This window comes from Rhododendron vialii, chromosome 7a (genome assembly GCF_030253575.1).
Source record: "Rhododendron vialii isolate Sample 1 chromosome 7a, ASM3025357v1".
Lineage (NCBI taxonomy): Eukaryota > Viridiplantae > Streptophyta > Magnoliopsida > Ericales > Ericaceae > Rhododendron > Rhododendron vialii.
The window spans coordinates 32,391,901-32,410,052 of NC_080563.1; the positions used below are offsets into that span (position 1 = coordinate 32,391,901).

Genomic DNA, 18,152 nt, shown 5'->3' on the forward strand with positions numbered 1-18,152 from the left:
AATAATTTATTGTGAGAGAATTTATAAAACTGAAAATAAATACTTAAAAAATATAAGAACTCGCGGAACGGGGCCTAAATATACCTCTAAAATATATAATACTTATTAATATAGCCCCCAAAGTAGTATTAATTACATTTTAATTTCAAGTTTACGAGCCTAACTGAGCCGAATATTGTTAAGCTCAGGTTTGACTTATTCATTGAAAGAGCCTAAAATTAAAGTTCAAGTTCAATTTATTTAGTAGACGAATTAAATTTAAACGAGCTAATATCGAACCGAACATCGAACACTTGGCCAACGACTCAATTGCCAACGACTCAATTCATTTACTGCTAAGGTGGTTCAAGAATGCGGATGTTCGTTTTTGTAATGGAAGGGGGTGTCTTTGGATATCACTCAAAGTACAAGACCTATATTCGTAATTTCCCAGATGAGCCACTGAACGGTGAACAAGACCGTCCAGTCTTACCCAGAGGAACCGGAGACGCCATTTCTATTTTCCTGGCGTGTGCTTCTCCGGAGCACCGTCACGGCCTCGCCTTTCATCTATTTGCACTTCACTCTTCGACGCCTGCTGTTCCAACTCCAGGTAATAAACCCTTACATGTTTTCATTCTCTCTCTCTCTCTCTCTCTCTCTCTCTCTCTCTCGGTATACATGTATAGCGCTGTATGCATAACTGTTAAGTATCCGTGGGCTTATTATGTATTTTTGTCGGTCCTCTATATGTGGTTTGCAGTAGTTTTGATGAAGGGCATGAATATTACAGGCTAGGCTAGACGCTAGAGTACTTGTTTTCTACTGGTATGGTACTGGTGAGATACCAGGTGCCGTTTTGAATTTATTGTTATTAGTATAATTTTTCACATCAAATAGTTTAGTATAATATATTCATTTATTAGAAATAGAGAAATTTAAAGTAGTCCAGTACCATCTGGTATTGGCCGTACTAGAAGAAAGAAATAAATTTAGATGTAGTCTGGTACTGTTTGGTATTGACCTGTATGGCTGGTACCGACCAATATTTGAGCCGGAATGAAATTAGAGGTGGAGGGTACCGGATTTGGTGAATACCGATACGTACCGGCCGGTATGGCACGGGATTCAAAACCTTGGTTTCGTTTACATTTATTCGTCGATTTAATATGATGTTTTGTAGTTGCTATCTTAATGATGCGGCTTTCACATAGCCTCGCATCCTCCCAAAAAGTTGTGGCTTGTTTTCTTCTTTGTTAAGCTCATTTTGTATAACAATGAAGAAGGCATAGGTTTATTGTTGCGTTGTGTATTGGTGCCTTATAATTAGGTCATTTAAAGTGAAAAGTGATGTGTACCAAATTTTCAAGATTTATGTGCTTATTGTATGGGTTAATTTTTTTTACACAAAAGCATCAAAGGGGATGCTTCCTGCGTAGAATAGTGGTATGCTGCTAATACATATCCACTACATTTTTGTTTTTTGATAACCAAGTGTCTGGGCTTAAAACTTAGCAGCACGAAGCGGGGGGCAGGAGTGGGTACGGGGGAGCGGAGGCACTTAGAAGCTCCTAAGGTTGGGAGCACCTAAGGATCGTATATATTTTCAATTTGCAAAACTTGTTGATCGATATGTTCTTCATATTCTTATTTCCACAATGGCATAACATGAAAGCTCCAATCTTGGGAGCACTGATTCAAGCTTCCGTCTTGGGAGCGCACCCATTTTAGAAGGATCTAGCTACTAACCAGCTTGTGTGCACCTTGATTAATCTTGTGGCCCTGAAGTTAATGATTGCGTAAACCTCTGGTGGCCCCAAAGGAGTTGACAGAACCTGAGAGCTTTCAAACCTGAGACTATTAGAAGGCAGCAAACCCCTAATTCAACATATCTACTACGTTCGACTAAGACAAGTCACAAGCTCCAAAAAACTACTACAGAATCATAGATGGAGAGAATCTATAAAATCAACAATTTCATTCAACCTAGGAGATGTTGACCTAGATTTTCAACTCTATAAAATAGAGACAAATAGACTATCTAACTTGCGAATGAATTCTTCTACTCCTCGAAAGGTCCTCCTACTGCGGGCTCTCCAAATCAACAACATTAAACATAAAGGAGCTAACAATCAGTTTTCCTGGGTTGTTAGTGATAGATTTTCTTCCATTTTGGGGGTGTGGGGGGTTTTCACTAACTTTATGATGCTTTGTGGCTTGGGTTTCCTGACATTCATTGTTGGAACTTGACTTCATGATTAGTTGTTGGTTAGACCTATACTTTACATATCACACTTACGATGATTGCCTCAATTCTCTTTGCAAGGAATGGGTTGCCAAACTGCCACAAGCAGTGAGCGGTTGAGGACGTATTGGACGCCTAAAATGGAACGCTACTTTTTTGATCTTATGTTAGATCATATGCACAGGGGCAACAGACTTGGTCATACTTTCAACAAACAAGCATGGGCAGATATGCTTACTGTGTTCACTTCAAAATTTGGGTCTCCACATGACAAATATTTGTTGAAGAGTCGTTACAGTGCTTTGTGGAAACAATTCAATGATGTAAAGAATCTTCTTGACCAAAGCGGATTTTCTTGGGATGATAAGCTACAAATGGTAGTAGCTGATGATTATGTTTGGGAGACCTATATCAAGGTACATTGTTTGATTATGTTTGAGAGACTTATATCAAGGTACATTGTCTCTTTATTTTTGGTTTAATATCTTCCTTTATTGTCAAGTAATATAATTTGAATGGATGCAGGGTCATCCAGATGCTCACTATTACAGGAATAAACCTCTAATGAACTTCAATGATTTGTGCTTGATATATGCGTACACAAAGGCAGATGGAAGATACAGTCGTTCAAGTCATGATATAGACTTCGATGATGACATTCAGGGACTAACTAATGGTTTGTTTGTTTCCTACCATGAGCCTTGTAAGGTTGAAATGTCATTGTAATTGGAATACATTTTTTGGGTTGTCACTGTGAAAGCATAGCCATACATGAAGAGTCTCTATTTACTGATCGGGAAAAAAACTGAGTCTTCTCATGAAGGGCAAATGCCCATTAGGTTTGAGGCCCCCAACCATGGTAATGGTTCAATTTATTGTCTATTTATTCACCATACTCATTATTTGCATTATGAACATACGAAGTTCAATTCCCTATCAACTTATTACAGTTTCAAAAAAATGAGATCACATTATTTGTCAAAAATCTTATCAGGGCAAATGTACTTAATTTGCAGTGCTACAAGCCATTATTGTCAATACTGTGTAGTCTTCTCATAGCTGATCACAAGCTAGATCAAAGTTACCAAACATATTGTCTTCAATTCAGGCTCTGCGACATCATGCGGAATATTTGGTCACTTGTGCAAATAAGACAATCGCAAATATAGATCTTATAACCTACAACTATGTGTCTATGCCACTCCATTAGCGAATCAAATATTTTGTGGGACTGAGGTCTTTCAAGTGATGATTGCATTGGGATACGTGGTACAACAAATTCTGCCTTTTTGTTTGGACACAAGGATTTTCCATGATAACATTGAACTGTAGGTGTAGGTTCTAACTTTTCCACAAGTGTGCCCCTCATTCAATTTTAGTCGCCTTTTGTTGTATAAATATCAGAATACCAGTCATGCAAGGTTTTTATTTTGTTATATTACATTATTTGTTTTTAATGCTCTCTCCAGGGCAACTGGGGATTGGTAACGAATTTGTTATATGAAAAGATGTGCACTAGGAGCTGAACTATGAATTGAAGTTGCCTAGCTAATTTTGTGATTCATGATTCCAGTGTAAATAAATTTATTTGTCAGAGTACAATATTTATTTTTAGCAAGAGAATGACCTATTGGATGAATAACTAATCACATGTTGATCTTTTATTTTGCAGGTGAAGGGAAGGAGGACGTGATTCCCACTATCAGTAACTATACTAGGATGTACTGGACACTACCAATAGACCATTATCTCATTGACTTGCTATTAGACCAGGTGCAAAGAGGGAATAAAATTGGGCATGCATTCATGATTCATGCTTGGAATGAGATGGTCGTGTCATTCAATTCCAAATTCAGATTGCAATATGACAAAGAGGTCTTGAATAGTCGGTATAAATATTTGAGACAACAATATAATGATGTCAGCTTTCTCCTTGATGAAAGTGGGTTCTATTGGGATGAAACTGGAGAAATGGTTACTGCTAAAGAAAATTTTTGGGACTCTTTTGCAAAGGTGAACCAACTCTCACCTGCTTCATATTACTAAGTTTGGTTGTCGTTGCTTATGTATTTCCATGCAGGTATATCTTGATGCTCAATTATACAATTTTAAAACTATCCCCAGTTACCAAAAGTTGTGTGTTATATTTGGTGAGGAAGGTTCAAATGGAAGACCTAGCTGTACAGGTCACAAGGAAGACCTCACGAGTAAGAAGTCCTTACTCATAATTGCTATCTTTTTACAGTAGTATTCCACCATGAAAAATAGACAAGATGTTTGTTATGCTCGTTCCCAAATCTTGTAATGACATTGGCAGGTGCAAATTGGGTACTGGAGCTTCTTAGAACTGATTAAATTATAAGTTGTACACCTTTTTTTCGCATAAGTTTGTAGGATTTGTGATGGTTACATACTTACATGTTTTTCATCATGGGGTACATGTATTTAATTATCTGAGAGAATGAATGTATCAGGGAAAAAAATTGTCCTTGGCTCTGCTTGTTTCATCGGAGTTTTTGAGGGAAGAACTAGTTTATGAAAATCTATGATTGTTGGTTGTGTGTTTGTTTGGAAATTACTAAATAGGAAAGGATATTTGATATTCGCCTAAAATAGAGGAGAATACCATCCCAGAAATTTGCTGGTAAGTTGTTTTTATTGACGGCAAGCTGGATGTTTCTTATTGCGTGCATCCACAAACTCCTTGGGCACACAACAAAAATAGACTGGGTAGTCTGTACAACTAGCCCATGTATTTTAATTTGAACTTCGGTATCATCATTAATGCTGATGGATGTTTTTCTTAAAAACTTCTGCTACATGTCTCATGTGACATAGAGATAGAGTGGCCATAAGTTGGAAGAGAAATTCTAGTTATCACCAAACACATAAAAAATGATGGAAAAAAAATCCACTCCAAATTTTATCCTGGAAATTATTTTCCCGCAATTATTTCTCTGCGAGACAAGCGGAGCCTCTGAGAATCATTAGTGAGATGTCAGGGTCTCCTAACATCCTACCCAAATTCCACACGTGAGATAATCTTGTTTGATGTATTACTTGTAGTGTATCAATACTTGTTGGGAAAAAAGAGAGGAGAAGACGCATGGTCCTTCCTTACTGTATTGCCCTTCCACTGGCGCACGACCGCCAGAAGTTCTTGTCAAACACTGGCTACTCAACCACAATTTTAGCTAAACTGGATTACCAATTTGTTTACCAAGTTAGCTTGTATGATTGGCAGTATGGTGAATGAATGTAATTAGTGTCCCATTATGAATCAAAGTGATCTATCGTTTTTTGTTCTTGATTGATTCAATTATTTTTTAAAGGGAGGGACACTCAATCTAATGCAGCTGGTGATTATTCAAAGACAGATTGGACTCCTTCAATGGACCGTTATCTCATTGACCTTCTGCTAAAGCAAGTGCATAAAGGGCATTTGATTGATCGCATGTTGTTTAAGCAACTGCTGATAGATATTGCGGCATCATTCAGAAATAGATTTGGATTGGAACATGGGAAACATGTTTTTGAGAGTCACTATAAACATTTGAAGAAGTTATACACTAATATCAAGAATCTCCTGGAGCTGGGTGAATTCTATTGGGACGAATCAAAGCAAATGGTCACAGGACCTAATGATGTTTGGGATGCTTTTACCAAGGTGCACATCTCATTTATCTGAGTCGTATAAGGGATTACCAATTGCTAGTGACTTACATATAGTATTTGCAGGAGCACCCGGAAGGAACATCTTTCAGATCCAAAGCAATGCCGAATTACAATGATTTATGCTTGGTTTATGGGAACTTGACTTCTGAAGGAAGTTGGAACCAATCATATCCATGTGGGGGCTTCAACAGTGATGGTAAGTTTCACTCTAATGAGATTTTAGCAGTTATCTTTCAATCATCATTCTGTCAAGAAGAATTATGCAACTGTTTGTGAATTTCAACTTGAATTGCCTCGATTACCTAAATGGATTAGGCATTTTGCTCTAACAAATTTTGTTTGTTTTGATGATATAACGTATTGTTTTATCTGGTGTTCTTTAATTTTTTTTTATTCAACTTCTTTCTTTTAATTTTTTTTATTCAACTTCTTTCTTTTAATTTTTTTATTCAACTTCTTTCTTTTAATTTTTTTTATTCAACTTCTTTCTTTTATTGGTTGAAAGGAAGGGATTTTCAAGCATCCCTAAATGGCAAATGTGTGAGATCTTGTTGGACGCCACCAATGGACCGATATTTCATTGATTTAATGCTGGAGCAGATTCGTAAAGGGAATATGGTTTACCAGAACTTCAACAAAATAGCTTGGGATGATATGGTGGCAAAGTTTGTTGCAGAATTGGGGTTTCAGTACCAGAAAGATAATCTTAGAATTCGTTTTGGGCATATGAGGGATATATTTCTTGATATGAGAACTCTTATTGATCATAGTGGGTTTGCATGGGATGAAAAGCAGCAGATGGTAACTGCTACTGATGATATCTGGGATGCGCATATCAAGGTGCATATTTCGGTATAGTAAATTAATATCATGTAAAATTTTGTTGGGTAATATTTTACACTTTGCATAACCAGGACCACCCTGATGCAGAATCATATCGAAGTAGAAGTCTCCCAAACTATGATGATTTGTTTTTGATATATGGAAATATGAGCACCAATGGAAGCCATGACCATGCAAGAAGTACCAATTTTGATGATGGAGATGTGAGAGTAAACATTTGTGAGTTCTCTCTATCTCTCTATGTCTCTGTCTCTCTCGATTTGTGTGAATCATTTTATAATTGGACAAATTGTGAGAATGGTCGCAATGAGGATAATTTTTGGCTATATCTGCCTATATGCTTCAAGCACAAATGCTTGTGTAGTCGCTTTGTTAATTTCTTTGTATCTGATTGTTTGTCATGGAACTTTCATCGCATTGCTGAATCTATTTTTGCAATGTTACCTGTTTTGATTGGTAACGTTAAAATACCATATGGAAGGAAGTTATGCTTAGTTGAGTTAGGGGGCAGAGGCTCTTTAGGATATTGTAGAGGTTTGGAATCGTCAGATGTAGGCATTGGGAGGTTTCCTTTTCACAGAATCTGTCCATATTTGTTTCACGTTTTGGTGGTGCTCTTTAATGAGAACAGGGGAGAGAGAGAGAGAGCCTACTATACAGCTTTGTCCTGTTGGGCATTACTGATTAGTTTTTGAATGCGTAGGTCAAGAGGAGGACCAATCCTCTTCTGGTAGTGATGCACATAGCGTTGCTTGGACAAAGCCAATGGACAGATATTTCATTGAACTCATTTTAGGACAGGTGCTTGAAGGGAATAAAGTTGGTAATACCTTCAATAACCAAGCTTGGATCTCCATGGTCACATTATTCAGGGAAAATTTTGGACGTCAATTTAGTAAATGTGTGTTGAAAAGTCGATATAAAAGCTTGATGAAACAGCATGATGACATCAGCACTCTTCTCAACCAGAATGGGTTTGAATGGGATGAAATACAACAAAAGCTAACAGCTGACGATGATGTTTGGGAAGCTTACATTGAGGTGCGTTTCTTAAACTTCTAAAGCTGAATTGGTAATCAAACGTTGTCCCTCATTTTGCTATCATGTGATTAATAATTACTTTAGGCCGTCTCAATAAGAGTGCATTTTGCCAGTCATAACCTCAGTTAACTTGTCGAGGCTCCTTTTTATTTTTTACATATATATGTAACCTCAAAATTTCTTGTAAGGGCACCCTTAACTTGTTAAGGTAAGGACCTCTCATTTCCCGATTGAATTTCGATGATCCGAGCCACTCAATGTCTTCAGAATGTGATTTTAAGGGTACCAGCGTGAAATCGGCAAAAAAAATGTCCAGGAAGGGCTTGATCGGATCAGATTTTGATAAAAACATTATTATAGCGTTTTTATCAAAAACTGATCCGATCGAGCCCTTTCCGGTCATTTTTTTTGCCGATTTCTCGTGAGTACCCTTAAAATCATATTCTGAAGACATTGCTTGGATCATTGAAATTTGGTCGAGAAAAAGGGACGTCCTTACCTTAACTAAAATAAGGGCGCCTTTGTAAGGAGTGGACTGGTAATGTAACTGTTTATATCTATATTGTTACACCCTTTTAACACATTATTACTAGTTTACTACTCCATTGGATCCCCCATTCAATGTCTAAATTAACGCATTTTTTGTGATATAACATAAAATTGGGTCTCATTTTTACACACCATTTGTCCTATAGCACACTTTGGCATGTTTTTTGCTACTCTTTTGGAGCTGGCCTGAGCTCAGCACCTTTTCTTTTTGACGAAGTGCTGCTAATGCGAACTCCACCTCCTCCTCAACCCCCATCTGATGTTGGTCCTTCTGCTCAACCTAGTGGGTGTTTTATGTTCACCTCATCCTCTTCATGGACTACCATTCTGGGATATCTGAGTCTGTTCTGTGAAATTTGGGGTTTCGAAACACCCATTCCATTGGTCAGAGTTTACTTTGTTAATTGACATCTCATATGTAGTTGCCATGATTCGCAGGAGCATCCGAATGCCATAGCATACAAAGATAAGATATTGGAGAGTTACGGTGATTTGAGCGTTGTTTTTGGTGATGGAAAAGCAAGTTATCTATGTCCAGAAATTGATATTGATGATAATGCCACGGAAACAGGTATGGATGGGATATTTGGAGCTCTACAGTCCCTCGTTTGGGATATCAAAGTGTCTAATGGGAGAAAAAAACGCCAATCCACAACACCATTAACTTTAACAAGTGGGAGAAAGGTCCAGAAAACCACAAAGGAGTTGGTAGAAGCAGGTAAGGGTAACACATTGGACCAGAACTATAGCTCAATAGAAAGCATTGTTGATGCACTTCAAGCTGTACCTGACATGGATGATGCGCTCTTCTTGGATGCTTGTGATCTTTTGGAAGATGAGAAAAATGCCAAGGCATTTGTGACGATGGACATCCCTCATCGAAAGAAGTGGTTATTAAGAAATCTTGGTGCATGATGTATGTTTATGTTTGCAGTTTACAAGCTGTAGATATGGTTACATGATGTGCATGTGAACTGTGAAGTGTAAGGAAGAACGTACAAGGAGAAAAAGCAGCTTTAATAGGCTTCTTATTCCTTTCTACCTCGATTGCAATTTAGTGTACGTGCGCAAAGGGTTTAACAATGTACTTGTGAAGTGACTTGTAAGAGTCAACCGTGTATGTGCGCCCCTGCACACGCAGGGGGTGGGGATTGGGGTGGGAAGAAGAATGGTGTCCGGTGGGGGACTACTGATGGGTTGTTTATAAGGTTATGGTTCTGGTACATCAGGAAGCAGAAGAGGCGTCGTTTTATTTTTGTGTTCAAATATGAGTTCAACTGGAAAATTCTCATCCGTGGATGAAATGGCACATTTAAATCAGATTGAATTTTACGGTGTAGAAAGGTAGAGTGGTAAAACCACGCGAAGGTAGTTTGCACATAATTGAAAATAGGAAGGTGACGTGCCTTAAGTCAGAAGGGGTTGGTTATATAGATCTGGGGGAGTTGCCGTGTGTTATGCACAACTGCAGCCACCGTGCGTCTGAAAAGTAAAAAACTATCGATATAAGTTCTGGACAAATAAGTTCACAAGAACGCAGCCTGAGTAATAATACAAGAAGTTAGTTTGATAACATAAAATCGGGGTCCGGAATGTTGAGATAACATAAAAATGGGTCTGGATTGCGCTCAGCTTTCCATAGAAACAAACTCTTCCCACGATGCTTGTTAGGGTACCTCCTCCTCTCTTTTTTTTTAAAATCGTGAATCCTTGACAGCTTCATGTTTGTATATCTTTTTCTATCTTTTTTTTTTATTTCTTCAAAAAGAAAATAATTTTTACACTCCCTCTTTTTTAATAAATGCACTATACTTAACTTCTAGTGAAAAAAATTACACATTGAAGTTTCACTAAATAACAAATTATGGAGTGCATTTATCAAAATAGAGAGTGTGAAAATCACTACCCTTCTTTAATGTTGTATTTATGGTGCTCTCATCCTTGAACAAAAGATTTAAAAGTATATATCCAAGAATGTTACATCTAAATGCACTTCACCTTTTTTTTTTTTGTACATACATGGATGTACCAAAAAAAAAATAAAAATACATGCATATAATTTTTGGGGCATACAAGTATTTACGGTGCTCTCAACTTTGATACATTCAATTGATTATTTTTAGTAATCAACAATGTATTAAGTAGTAATTGAATTATCATATGTTGTGTATGTTGTAGTAATAATTTTGACAACTATTTGTGGTGTTGGTTCCATAATGGCATGTTCTAGCATTTTATGATGAGCATATGAAGGGCAAAGCTGGAAAATTAACAAATTTCATACTTTAGCTCTTTATACTGATCAAACAGCTTAACGAATTCAGTGCTTAAATTTCAGTGCATAACTAACAGCTTTTAAGCTTAAAAAGAATTAAAATTCAGTTTTCAATTTTTAATTTTTAGTTTTATCAAATAGCCCCTGTATTTTTTGAAATCAGTATATAAATTATAAATCATATCCTTTTGTTTTGATAAAGAATGTAATATTTTACGACAAATTGTGCGAATATATAAATAAAATTATGCATAAAAATATATAATATAATTAAAAAACATAAAGAAAAGACGCTTTGAGACGCTCTACATTACAGTTCTTCGGATTATGATCGCTTTCGCGTTCTCGTACCGCACACGCTCTGTGTGACTAAAAGGACATTCTTGCCAAACTTGTTGATCGATATGTAGAGAGAGGCACATACATAGGTACAGATAATGTGGATAGATTAAAAGGACATTCTTGCCACTTGCACATAAACTTAGACATAAAAAACAGAAATGCTGCTTGTATGGCAAGTTTTACACAGATAGTGCGTACAGTGTGCATTTGGATCCGTCTCGGGTCCAACAAAGATAATCAGAGCCGCTCATTTTGTTCAATATATTTTGCATAAGGTCCTTGTAAAAAATCAGCTTCATCCGAAAACGATAAGGGCATTTGCGAAGGGTCCAAAATCGCTTTAGAATTCTTTTACAGGGATTTTGGACGCTTCGCAAATGCCCTTATCATTTTCGGATGAAGCTGATTTTTTAGAAGGACCTTAAGCAAAATATATTGAACAAAATAAGCGGCTCCGATTATCTTTGTTTGACCCAAGACGGGCCCAAATGCGCTTTGTACGCGCTTTCTGTGTAAAATCTGCTGTACCAGTAGCAAGGTCTTTTTCTGTAAAAAAAGGTTGTCAATTTACGTAAAGGGAGTCCAAGCGAATTGAAAAATCCCAGTTTGCAGCTGCGCGAATCAGAAAACGCGTCAAGATTCCGGTGGACTCAGCACTCCAATCAACACTCCAATTACCACACAGACAGAGAGAGAGAGAGAGAGAGAGAGAGAGAGAGAATGGCATGGCAATCTCTCTCATCCCCCCAGCAATCTTCCTAACCCTCGTCACCACCCTCCTCTTCTTCCTCCTCCTCAGACCACCTTCCCCAAATTACCCCTCCACAACCCCCTTACCCCCCCACAGGTCCCTCCTCAACACCTCCTCCCCACCTCCCCTCTCCTGCTCCTCCATCCACCAAATCCCACCCCCCCAACGCTGCTCCTTCTCTCTCCTCCATTGCACCACCAACACCCAACTCATCAACTACTTCTCTCTCCACTTCTGCCTGCTCCACCGAACCCCTTCTCTCTCCGTCCCCTCCCTTTTTCTCATCGTCCTTCTCCAGTTCTACCTCCTCGTCCGGACGGCCCAGGACCACTTCTCCCTTACAGTCACTAAGATATCGACCCACCTCAATCTGACGCCCAGTATCGGCGCCGTGACCCTCCTGGCCCTCGGGAACGGTGCCCCGGACGTGTTCGCGTCCGTCGCGGCCATCCGGGGTGGCAGCCCCAGGACCGGGTTTGGAGCCATCCTGTCGGCCGGGACGTTCGTCTCCGCCCTCGTGGTCGGGTTTGTGGCGATCCACGCGGCGCCGTTTGCCGTGGACCCGGCGCCGTTCATCCGGGACGTGCTGTTCTACCTGGCTGCTGCTTTGTTCTTGTTCTGTGTGTACTTGAGTGGGGAGATCTTTTTGTGGCAGGCTGTTGGGTTTGTTGGGTTTTATGTGTTCTTTGTGGGGATTGTGTTTTGGATGGATTTGGGGATGGGTGGTGGGGGGAGGAAAAGGAGAGGTGAGATTGAGAGTGTTGAGGTTCACAAGGGTGTGATAATGGGACAGGATTGTGAGAAAAATGGAGAGGAGTTGGAGAAAGTAGAGGGGGGAGAGAAGCAGGGTTCTCGTTTTCGACAAGTTTTTTGGCAGGTATGGTTGGGTTACAATTCTGATATTCTTGCATTGTTTTGATGTATGTATCATAAGTAGGATTTACTTTTTGATTGCCTGGTTTGTGTTCCATGGTTTAGTGTAGCCACCCTGTGTTGATGACAAAATGCAGGTTGGACTTAGATCCAACGACATAGTTTTTTTGGTAACTTATAGTCTTATTAAAGCACCACGCAACAAAAAATCTCAAGGGACTGGCCCTTTGTTGACACAACAAGCTTCAACCAGAAGAAAGAACAATCCCCAAAACAATTAGGGGTCAAAAATCCTCTTGTGAACTCTCCAAGAGGTAGCAATGCCTAAATTCTTACTGGAAGGTTTAACCCTTTTCCAGGAGGTAATTCATCCACGAATGTCATCACAACAAGCCTCTGTAAAGAAGAAAGTCTCTGCACTGTCGTTGAAAAATTCTACTGTACCTCTCCCTCCACAACCATTAGTTGGTAGCTGCCAAAGACAACTTGAAAACAGAATGCATCATAGAGCCACCACCCCAAATTTGTTTAGTCCAAGCCATAACCCCTGATAGATCAACTGGACCCCTACTGACCCCATTACATAATAGAACTGAGTTCCTAACTTGCTGCGAAAAAGCACATGAAAAGAAGAGATGGGAATGGATTCGTCTTCTCTAGCACAGAGACAGCATCGAGTATCCACCTGCATTCCCCCAGAAGCAAGTCTGTTTTTAGTAGACAGCCTTTCCGGAACAGCTAATCATTGAATAAATGCCCAACGTGGAGTGTGATGTTTAAACCAAATAACTTTGTACCAAGGAAAAGGAGGTATAGGATCCCTAATAGCTTGCCAAGCAGACCGTACAGAATATGCTTTTGTGGCTGTGAGGTTCCAATGCCTGGGACATTAGGATCAAGAAAGAAATTAGTACCTTGCATGATTTCCATAATTGTAGGATTCCTTTGTCTAGGCCAAACCCAGCTGTGCCCTTGAATGATGGAGCTGACTTTGGCGAACAGAGACCTGCCCAAATTGTGTTCCACCTGCTCTCCGTACTTCTGGTACAAAGGCCCAGAAGGGTGCCAATTATCGAGCCACGAAAAAGTATCATTAGCATTCCCAATCTTGTAAATGATCCAAGACTGAACCTGGTTTCTAAGCTTCAAGATTTTCCTCATTGTCCATGAAACATTAGGAGGGATATTCATAGTCCAAACACATTTGTCTCTAATAATATATGTATGCACCCACTTTACCCATAGAGTATCACTCTTCTTACAGACTGCCCGGAGGTGTCTATTCATAGAAGCCCTGTTCCAATCCTTCAATGAGTTTAAAGCCAAGCCCTCCTTCCTCTTTGGGCACACAAATGTCTTTCCAAGATACTTTAGCCCCTGAGTGCTTGAGTTCAGAACCAGACCAAAGAAAGGCTCTGAGAAGTTGTTCTAAATCTTGAATAACTTTCTGGGGTAACATGAAAATAGAAGCCCAGTAGACCTGAATGCTAAACAGGACAGAATTAACAAGTTGGACTCTTCCTCCATATGTCAAAGTCTCAAAGACTTATTGGACCATGATTGAATTCTAGATAAAATTTTACTCCTTAATTGAGAACAATCACTAACCTTTAATCTGGATGAAATCAAAGGAACCCCCAAATACTTCCCAGGCAAAGAACCCTTTGGGATAGGGAGAACGGAATGTGACCTGGTTTTAGTAGGGATATCCACATCAGCATAAAAAATAGAACTTTTGAGCATGTTGGGTTGTAATCCAGAAAACAGATGGAATTCCCTCAGAGGCCACAACAGAAAAGGAATCCACAGCAAAGAGGTCATTAGCAAATATGAGGTGTGTTAATAAGTGTTCTAAAATATGAGGTGTGTTAATAAGTGTTCTAAAATAAGGAATTAATCGGCGATTAATCACTGATTAATCATTGGTGGAGCCTATCTGATTAGGTCCGACTAACGATACGATTAATCACCGATTACTAATTAATATGCGCTGATTAATTGCCGATTAATCTGATTAATCGCTCGAAGGTGGCTGACCGCCCGACTAGCACCGAGCGAATTGTAGAACATTGGTGTTAATTGAAGGTGCTGGCATTTGGGATGGAAGCTAAAGGACTGATGGTGCACTTTATACCGAATAAGAGCTATGAATGCCTCCATAATCAATAAGAATAGGTAAGGGGATAAAGGATCCCTTGCCTAAGACCCCTCTTCCCAGGGAAAAACCCTTCAGTTCACCATTAATCATAATTGAAAACATTGGGGTGGAGACAGTTTTTGACCCACAGAGCAAACTGATCAGGAAAATGCATGCCTGTCATAATTTCATGCAAAAAGTTCCAGTCTACTGAATCATAGGCTTTCATTAGGTCCATCTTAACAGCACGCCTAGGAACTCCGCCAGACTTATGGTAGTTCTTAATTAACTAATGCATTAGGAGGATATTGTCCATAATACTTCTACCCTTAACAAATGCAGATTGATTAGAACTGATTAGAGTAGGGAGGAGAGGTTGTAACCTGTTTGCCAGAACCTTAGTGATGGGTGCGATATTTTGATTCATCTGCCATCCTTTCTTCTTAGGGGTGAAGAAAGAGACCAATGATAGCTCCTTCACACAATAAAAGGGGTGTTAGGTAGTTGTTGATTTTCCAACCAAACTGTTAAGAGTGTAGTATTTTGTGAGGGTTTTAGTGCCATTCTGTTTGGAATTGCAAGATATGACGACGACTGCCAGTGCTTTGGTCAAGTTGCATCAAGAAAAACAATTGAGGAATAGTGTTTCGTAGAAGCAGTTTTATCCACTAGTCATTGCTGGATAGCGCTAGATGTGTAGTCTGTTGGATAACCCCAATTATGCGCTCTTCAGTGCTGGATGTGTAGGGTTTTTTGGTTTAACATCCTGATTACTTCAATCATTAGGTTTTGAGCATTCGAGCAGAAGGAGGCATGAAGGAATATAAACCTTGGTTGCTTTTTAGTCACATTCAAGTTTTTCTTGAACATGAATCCCCTGCTCTTAGCTCAGTGGTTATTACATGTTATCTTTCACGTGCTAGACTATTTTTTGATATTTTTGTAAAACCTTAACACAACTTAATTGGCGTTGCTAACTACCATGTCTGTGGGAACGCGTCCGAGGGACACAGTTTTCTTTCGTATCTAAATATGCGAATTTCTGGGACTTTGATTCAATTACGGGAATTGTATACATTGGTTTTTAAGTGGTCATAAAATTTAATGCTGTTGACTAATCTTCTTATGCCCTATTTCTCTTTTTGTGTGTCCACAGATCTCAAAAGTGTGGGAGTTTCCCGTCTCAGTTCTTCTAAAACTCACTATTCCTCAGACTTCACCTTCCGAGTGGAACAGATTCTATCGATCCGCCAATATTGCTCTATGTCCGCTTGCCCTTCTCTTTTCTTGTAACTCATTCATGCCAGTAAATCATCCTGTCATTTTCCTCCTTCCAAATGCCCATTTGCCTCTTTGGCTAGTAGTTCTCTTCGCATGCTCCTCTCTTGCACTTCTTCACTTCATACTCGAAAAAGAGCCCCCCAAAACTGAAGAAATCTATGTTGTACTTGTATCATTTGTGATGAGTGTGTTTTGGATCTCCACTGTAGCCGGAGAACTCCTCAACTGCCTGGCAGCTCTTGGAGCACTCCTTAAGTTGCCTCCTGCACTACTTGGGCTGACAGTGCTTGCATGGGGAAACTCGGTAGGTGATCTTGTTGCTGATGTGGCAGTTGCTAAAGCAGGCCAGCCAGCAATGGCCATGGCTGGTTGCTTTGCTGGGCCCATGTTTAACATGCTTTTTGGGCTTGGTACAGCTTTGGTAATACAGACTGCCGATATTTATCCAAAGGCCTATGAGTTGCATTTCCACGTGAGTATTGTGATGGCTTTTGTGTTTTTGCTTCTTAGCTTGATGGGTTCTCTGTTGGTAGTAACTTGGTACAGGTTCCGGGTACCTAGATTTTGGGGATTCTGCCTTGTCGGTCTCTATATTACATTCGTAATTGTGAGTTTAGTCATTGCCAAGTTTTCTGTGTGATTTTTCCCAGCTGCCTTGAGAATGGCTTATCGATCATTGCTGAACTGGCAACATGCTGATCATTAGTACAAATACATGGCAATTCAGTACGTGTTGTATCAGCTCATGAAATGCTAATGCCATGTTGGAAGATAATATGCTGTTTTGGTCCATCGGAGAAAGAATACGTTGACATCCCATTTTCTACCTAAATTTGAGGTCACTCCTGAAACATATGTATCTTGTATCATTTCCTGTTGTCTTGCTTATTTTTCCTGCCATGGAGTGGGATATCGGACCACAGAAAGTGACTCACATAGAGAGATTTACTTTTAGGTGACTAGTTATAATCAGGGCAAGAAGATTTATGATCCTAATATTTCACCAAAATAATTGATTTTTTCCGCGTTTTCTCAGAATGGTCTGGTATGATGGTTATGTTACCTTGTGGGCATTTTACTTGTTTCTGCATGTAGTACTAGTAATTAAGGGTGAAATATATGGTGCGGCTTTGGACCAAACTGACCTCTGGACCAAGAGTTCCAAAGTGCCCTGCTCAAAATCGACACCAACCCGTCCGACAAAGATTTTGGTCAGTCAGCATTGACGGTCGTGGCAGCTTTATTTGGTTCAACAAAATACCTAAACGGCAAATGGAAGATGGACTTTGAGAGACTGATTGTGATCAAGATGAGTTTCCTAAGTCCTGTGTCTCACATCTCAGAGAATCAGAGATTGATCAATGTGGGCATCGATCTGGGTTCGAGCATTCTACATCTAACTGAGCAAAACGTGACTGATTCCAGTTTTATTGATAACCTCAAACGGGATATTAGCTTAGTCGGGTGACTCGGGTTGCTATACATTGCGGGCTATTTAGTTGAATAGCTAGCCAATCTATTGCTATACATTGCGGGCTGTAGTTCACTACAGTATTTAGTTGAATAGCTAGCCAATCTACTACTCGTAAATCAAGAAAGAAGAAATGCTAGTAAGGAGCATCATGTTGTTGGACTCTTCGAAGTCGAAAATTCGCGTCGTACTCATTGGTCATTTTCCTGCAATCTTGGTCTCCGTGCTTGTTCCGAGACACTTATCGTGACAGAAGGCTCTGGTCGTCTGGTGTGCCTCAAAGGAAAGGCACCATTCGCATTCAAAGTCATACACCTTGAAAACCTTATGTTGCATTTTTGTAAACTTATTTTTCTTTTTCGTTTTGTGTGTTTTGTTCGTTATTTTTGAATTTGTGTTAGATTTGCGTAATATTTTTTGGATTAATCATCCATTTCGACGAGAAGAGTCTAAAATAGAAAAAATTATGACCAAAAGCAAAAAAAAAAAGTCTCTTTTTTTAGCATCGGTTCATGTTATTATGCTTTTCTGATTCGTCGAGACGAATGATTTATCCAAAAAATTTAGGACAGAAAGATCAACAAAAAGCTGTGAAAAGTAAAAAAAATACTAAAAAAAATTTGAGACAAAAAAGTTTGGGAGAACGCAGCCTAGCAAGATGGTTCAATTCTTCGTCCTTGTCCCTTGATT

General features: G+C 39.3%; 2 protein-coding genes across 10 annotated transcripts; both read left to right on the top strand.

The window, feature by feature from the left end:
- The first annotated feature begins 330 nt into the window (after positions 1–330).
- On the top strand, positions 331–9,452 carry LOC131333613 (uncharacterized). Of its 6 annotated transcripts, XM_058368227.1 has the most exons (12): positions 495–592; positions 743–830; positions 2,306–2,640; positions 2,750–2,900; positions 3,897–4,237; positions 4,305–4,431; positions 5,557–5,891; positions 5,963–6,095; positions 6,405–6,739; positions 6,814–6,961; positions 7,446–7,783; positions 8,771–9,450. In XM_058368227.1, exons 3-12 carry the CDS (start codon positions 2,308–2,310, stop codon positions 9,245–9,247), a joined length of 2,718 nt encoding a protein of 905 aa, XP_058224210.1. In that variant the 5' UTR covers positions 495–592; positions 743–830; positions 2,306–2,307; the 3' UTR covers positions 9,248–9,450. The 6 variants fall into 6 exon arrangements, with proteins under 6 accessions (XP_058224208.1, XP_058224206.1, XP_058224211.1 ...); XM_058368225.1 differs by lacking the exon at positions 743–830 and having other exon boundaries at positions 331–592; positions 2,831–2,900; positions 8,771–9,452; XM_058368223.1 differs by lacking the exon at positions 743–830 and having other exon boundaries at positions 331–592; positions 8,771–9,451.
- Positions 9,453–11,506: 2,054 nt separating this feature from the next.
- On the top strand, positions 11,507–17,822 carry LOC131333495 (cation/calcium exchanger 5). 4 transcript variants are annotated; one of them, XR_009201820.1, is made up of 3 exons: positions 11,507–12,577; positions 15,867–16,869; positions 16,935–17,029. XR_009201820.1 is itself a non-coding variant. In XM_058368043.1 (3 exons), the coding sequence occupies exons 1-3, from the start codon at positions 11,675–11,677 to the stop codon at positions 17,040–17,042; spliced, it is 1,515 nt and encodes a 504-aa protein (XP_058224026.1). In that variant the 5' UTR covers positions 11,507–11,674; the 3' UTR covers positions 17,043–17,822. The 4 variants fall into 4 exon arrangements, 3 of the variants coding, with proteins under 3 accessions (XP_058224026.1, XP_058224027.1, XP_058224025.1); XM_058368043.1 differs by having other exon boundaries at positions 15,867–16,463; positions 17,028–17,822; XM_058368044.1 differs by lacking the exon at positions 16,935–17,029 and adding an exon at positions 17,093–17,822 and having other exon boundaries at positions 15,867–16,463.
- Positions 17,823–18,152: the final 330 nt, after the last annotated feature.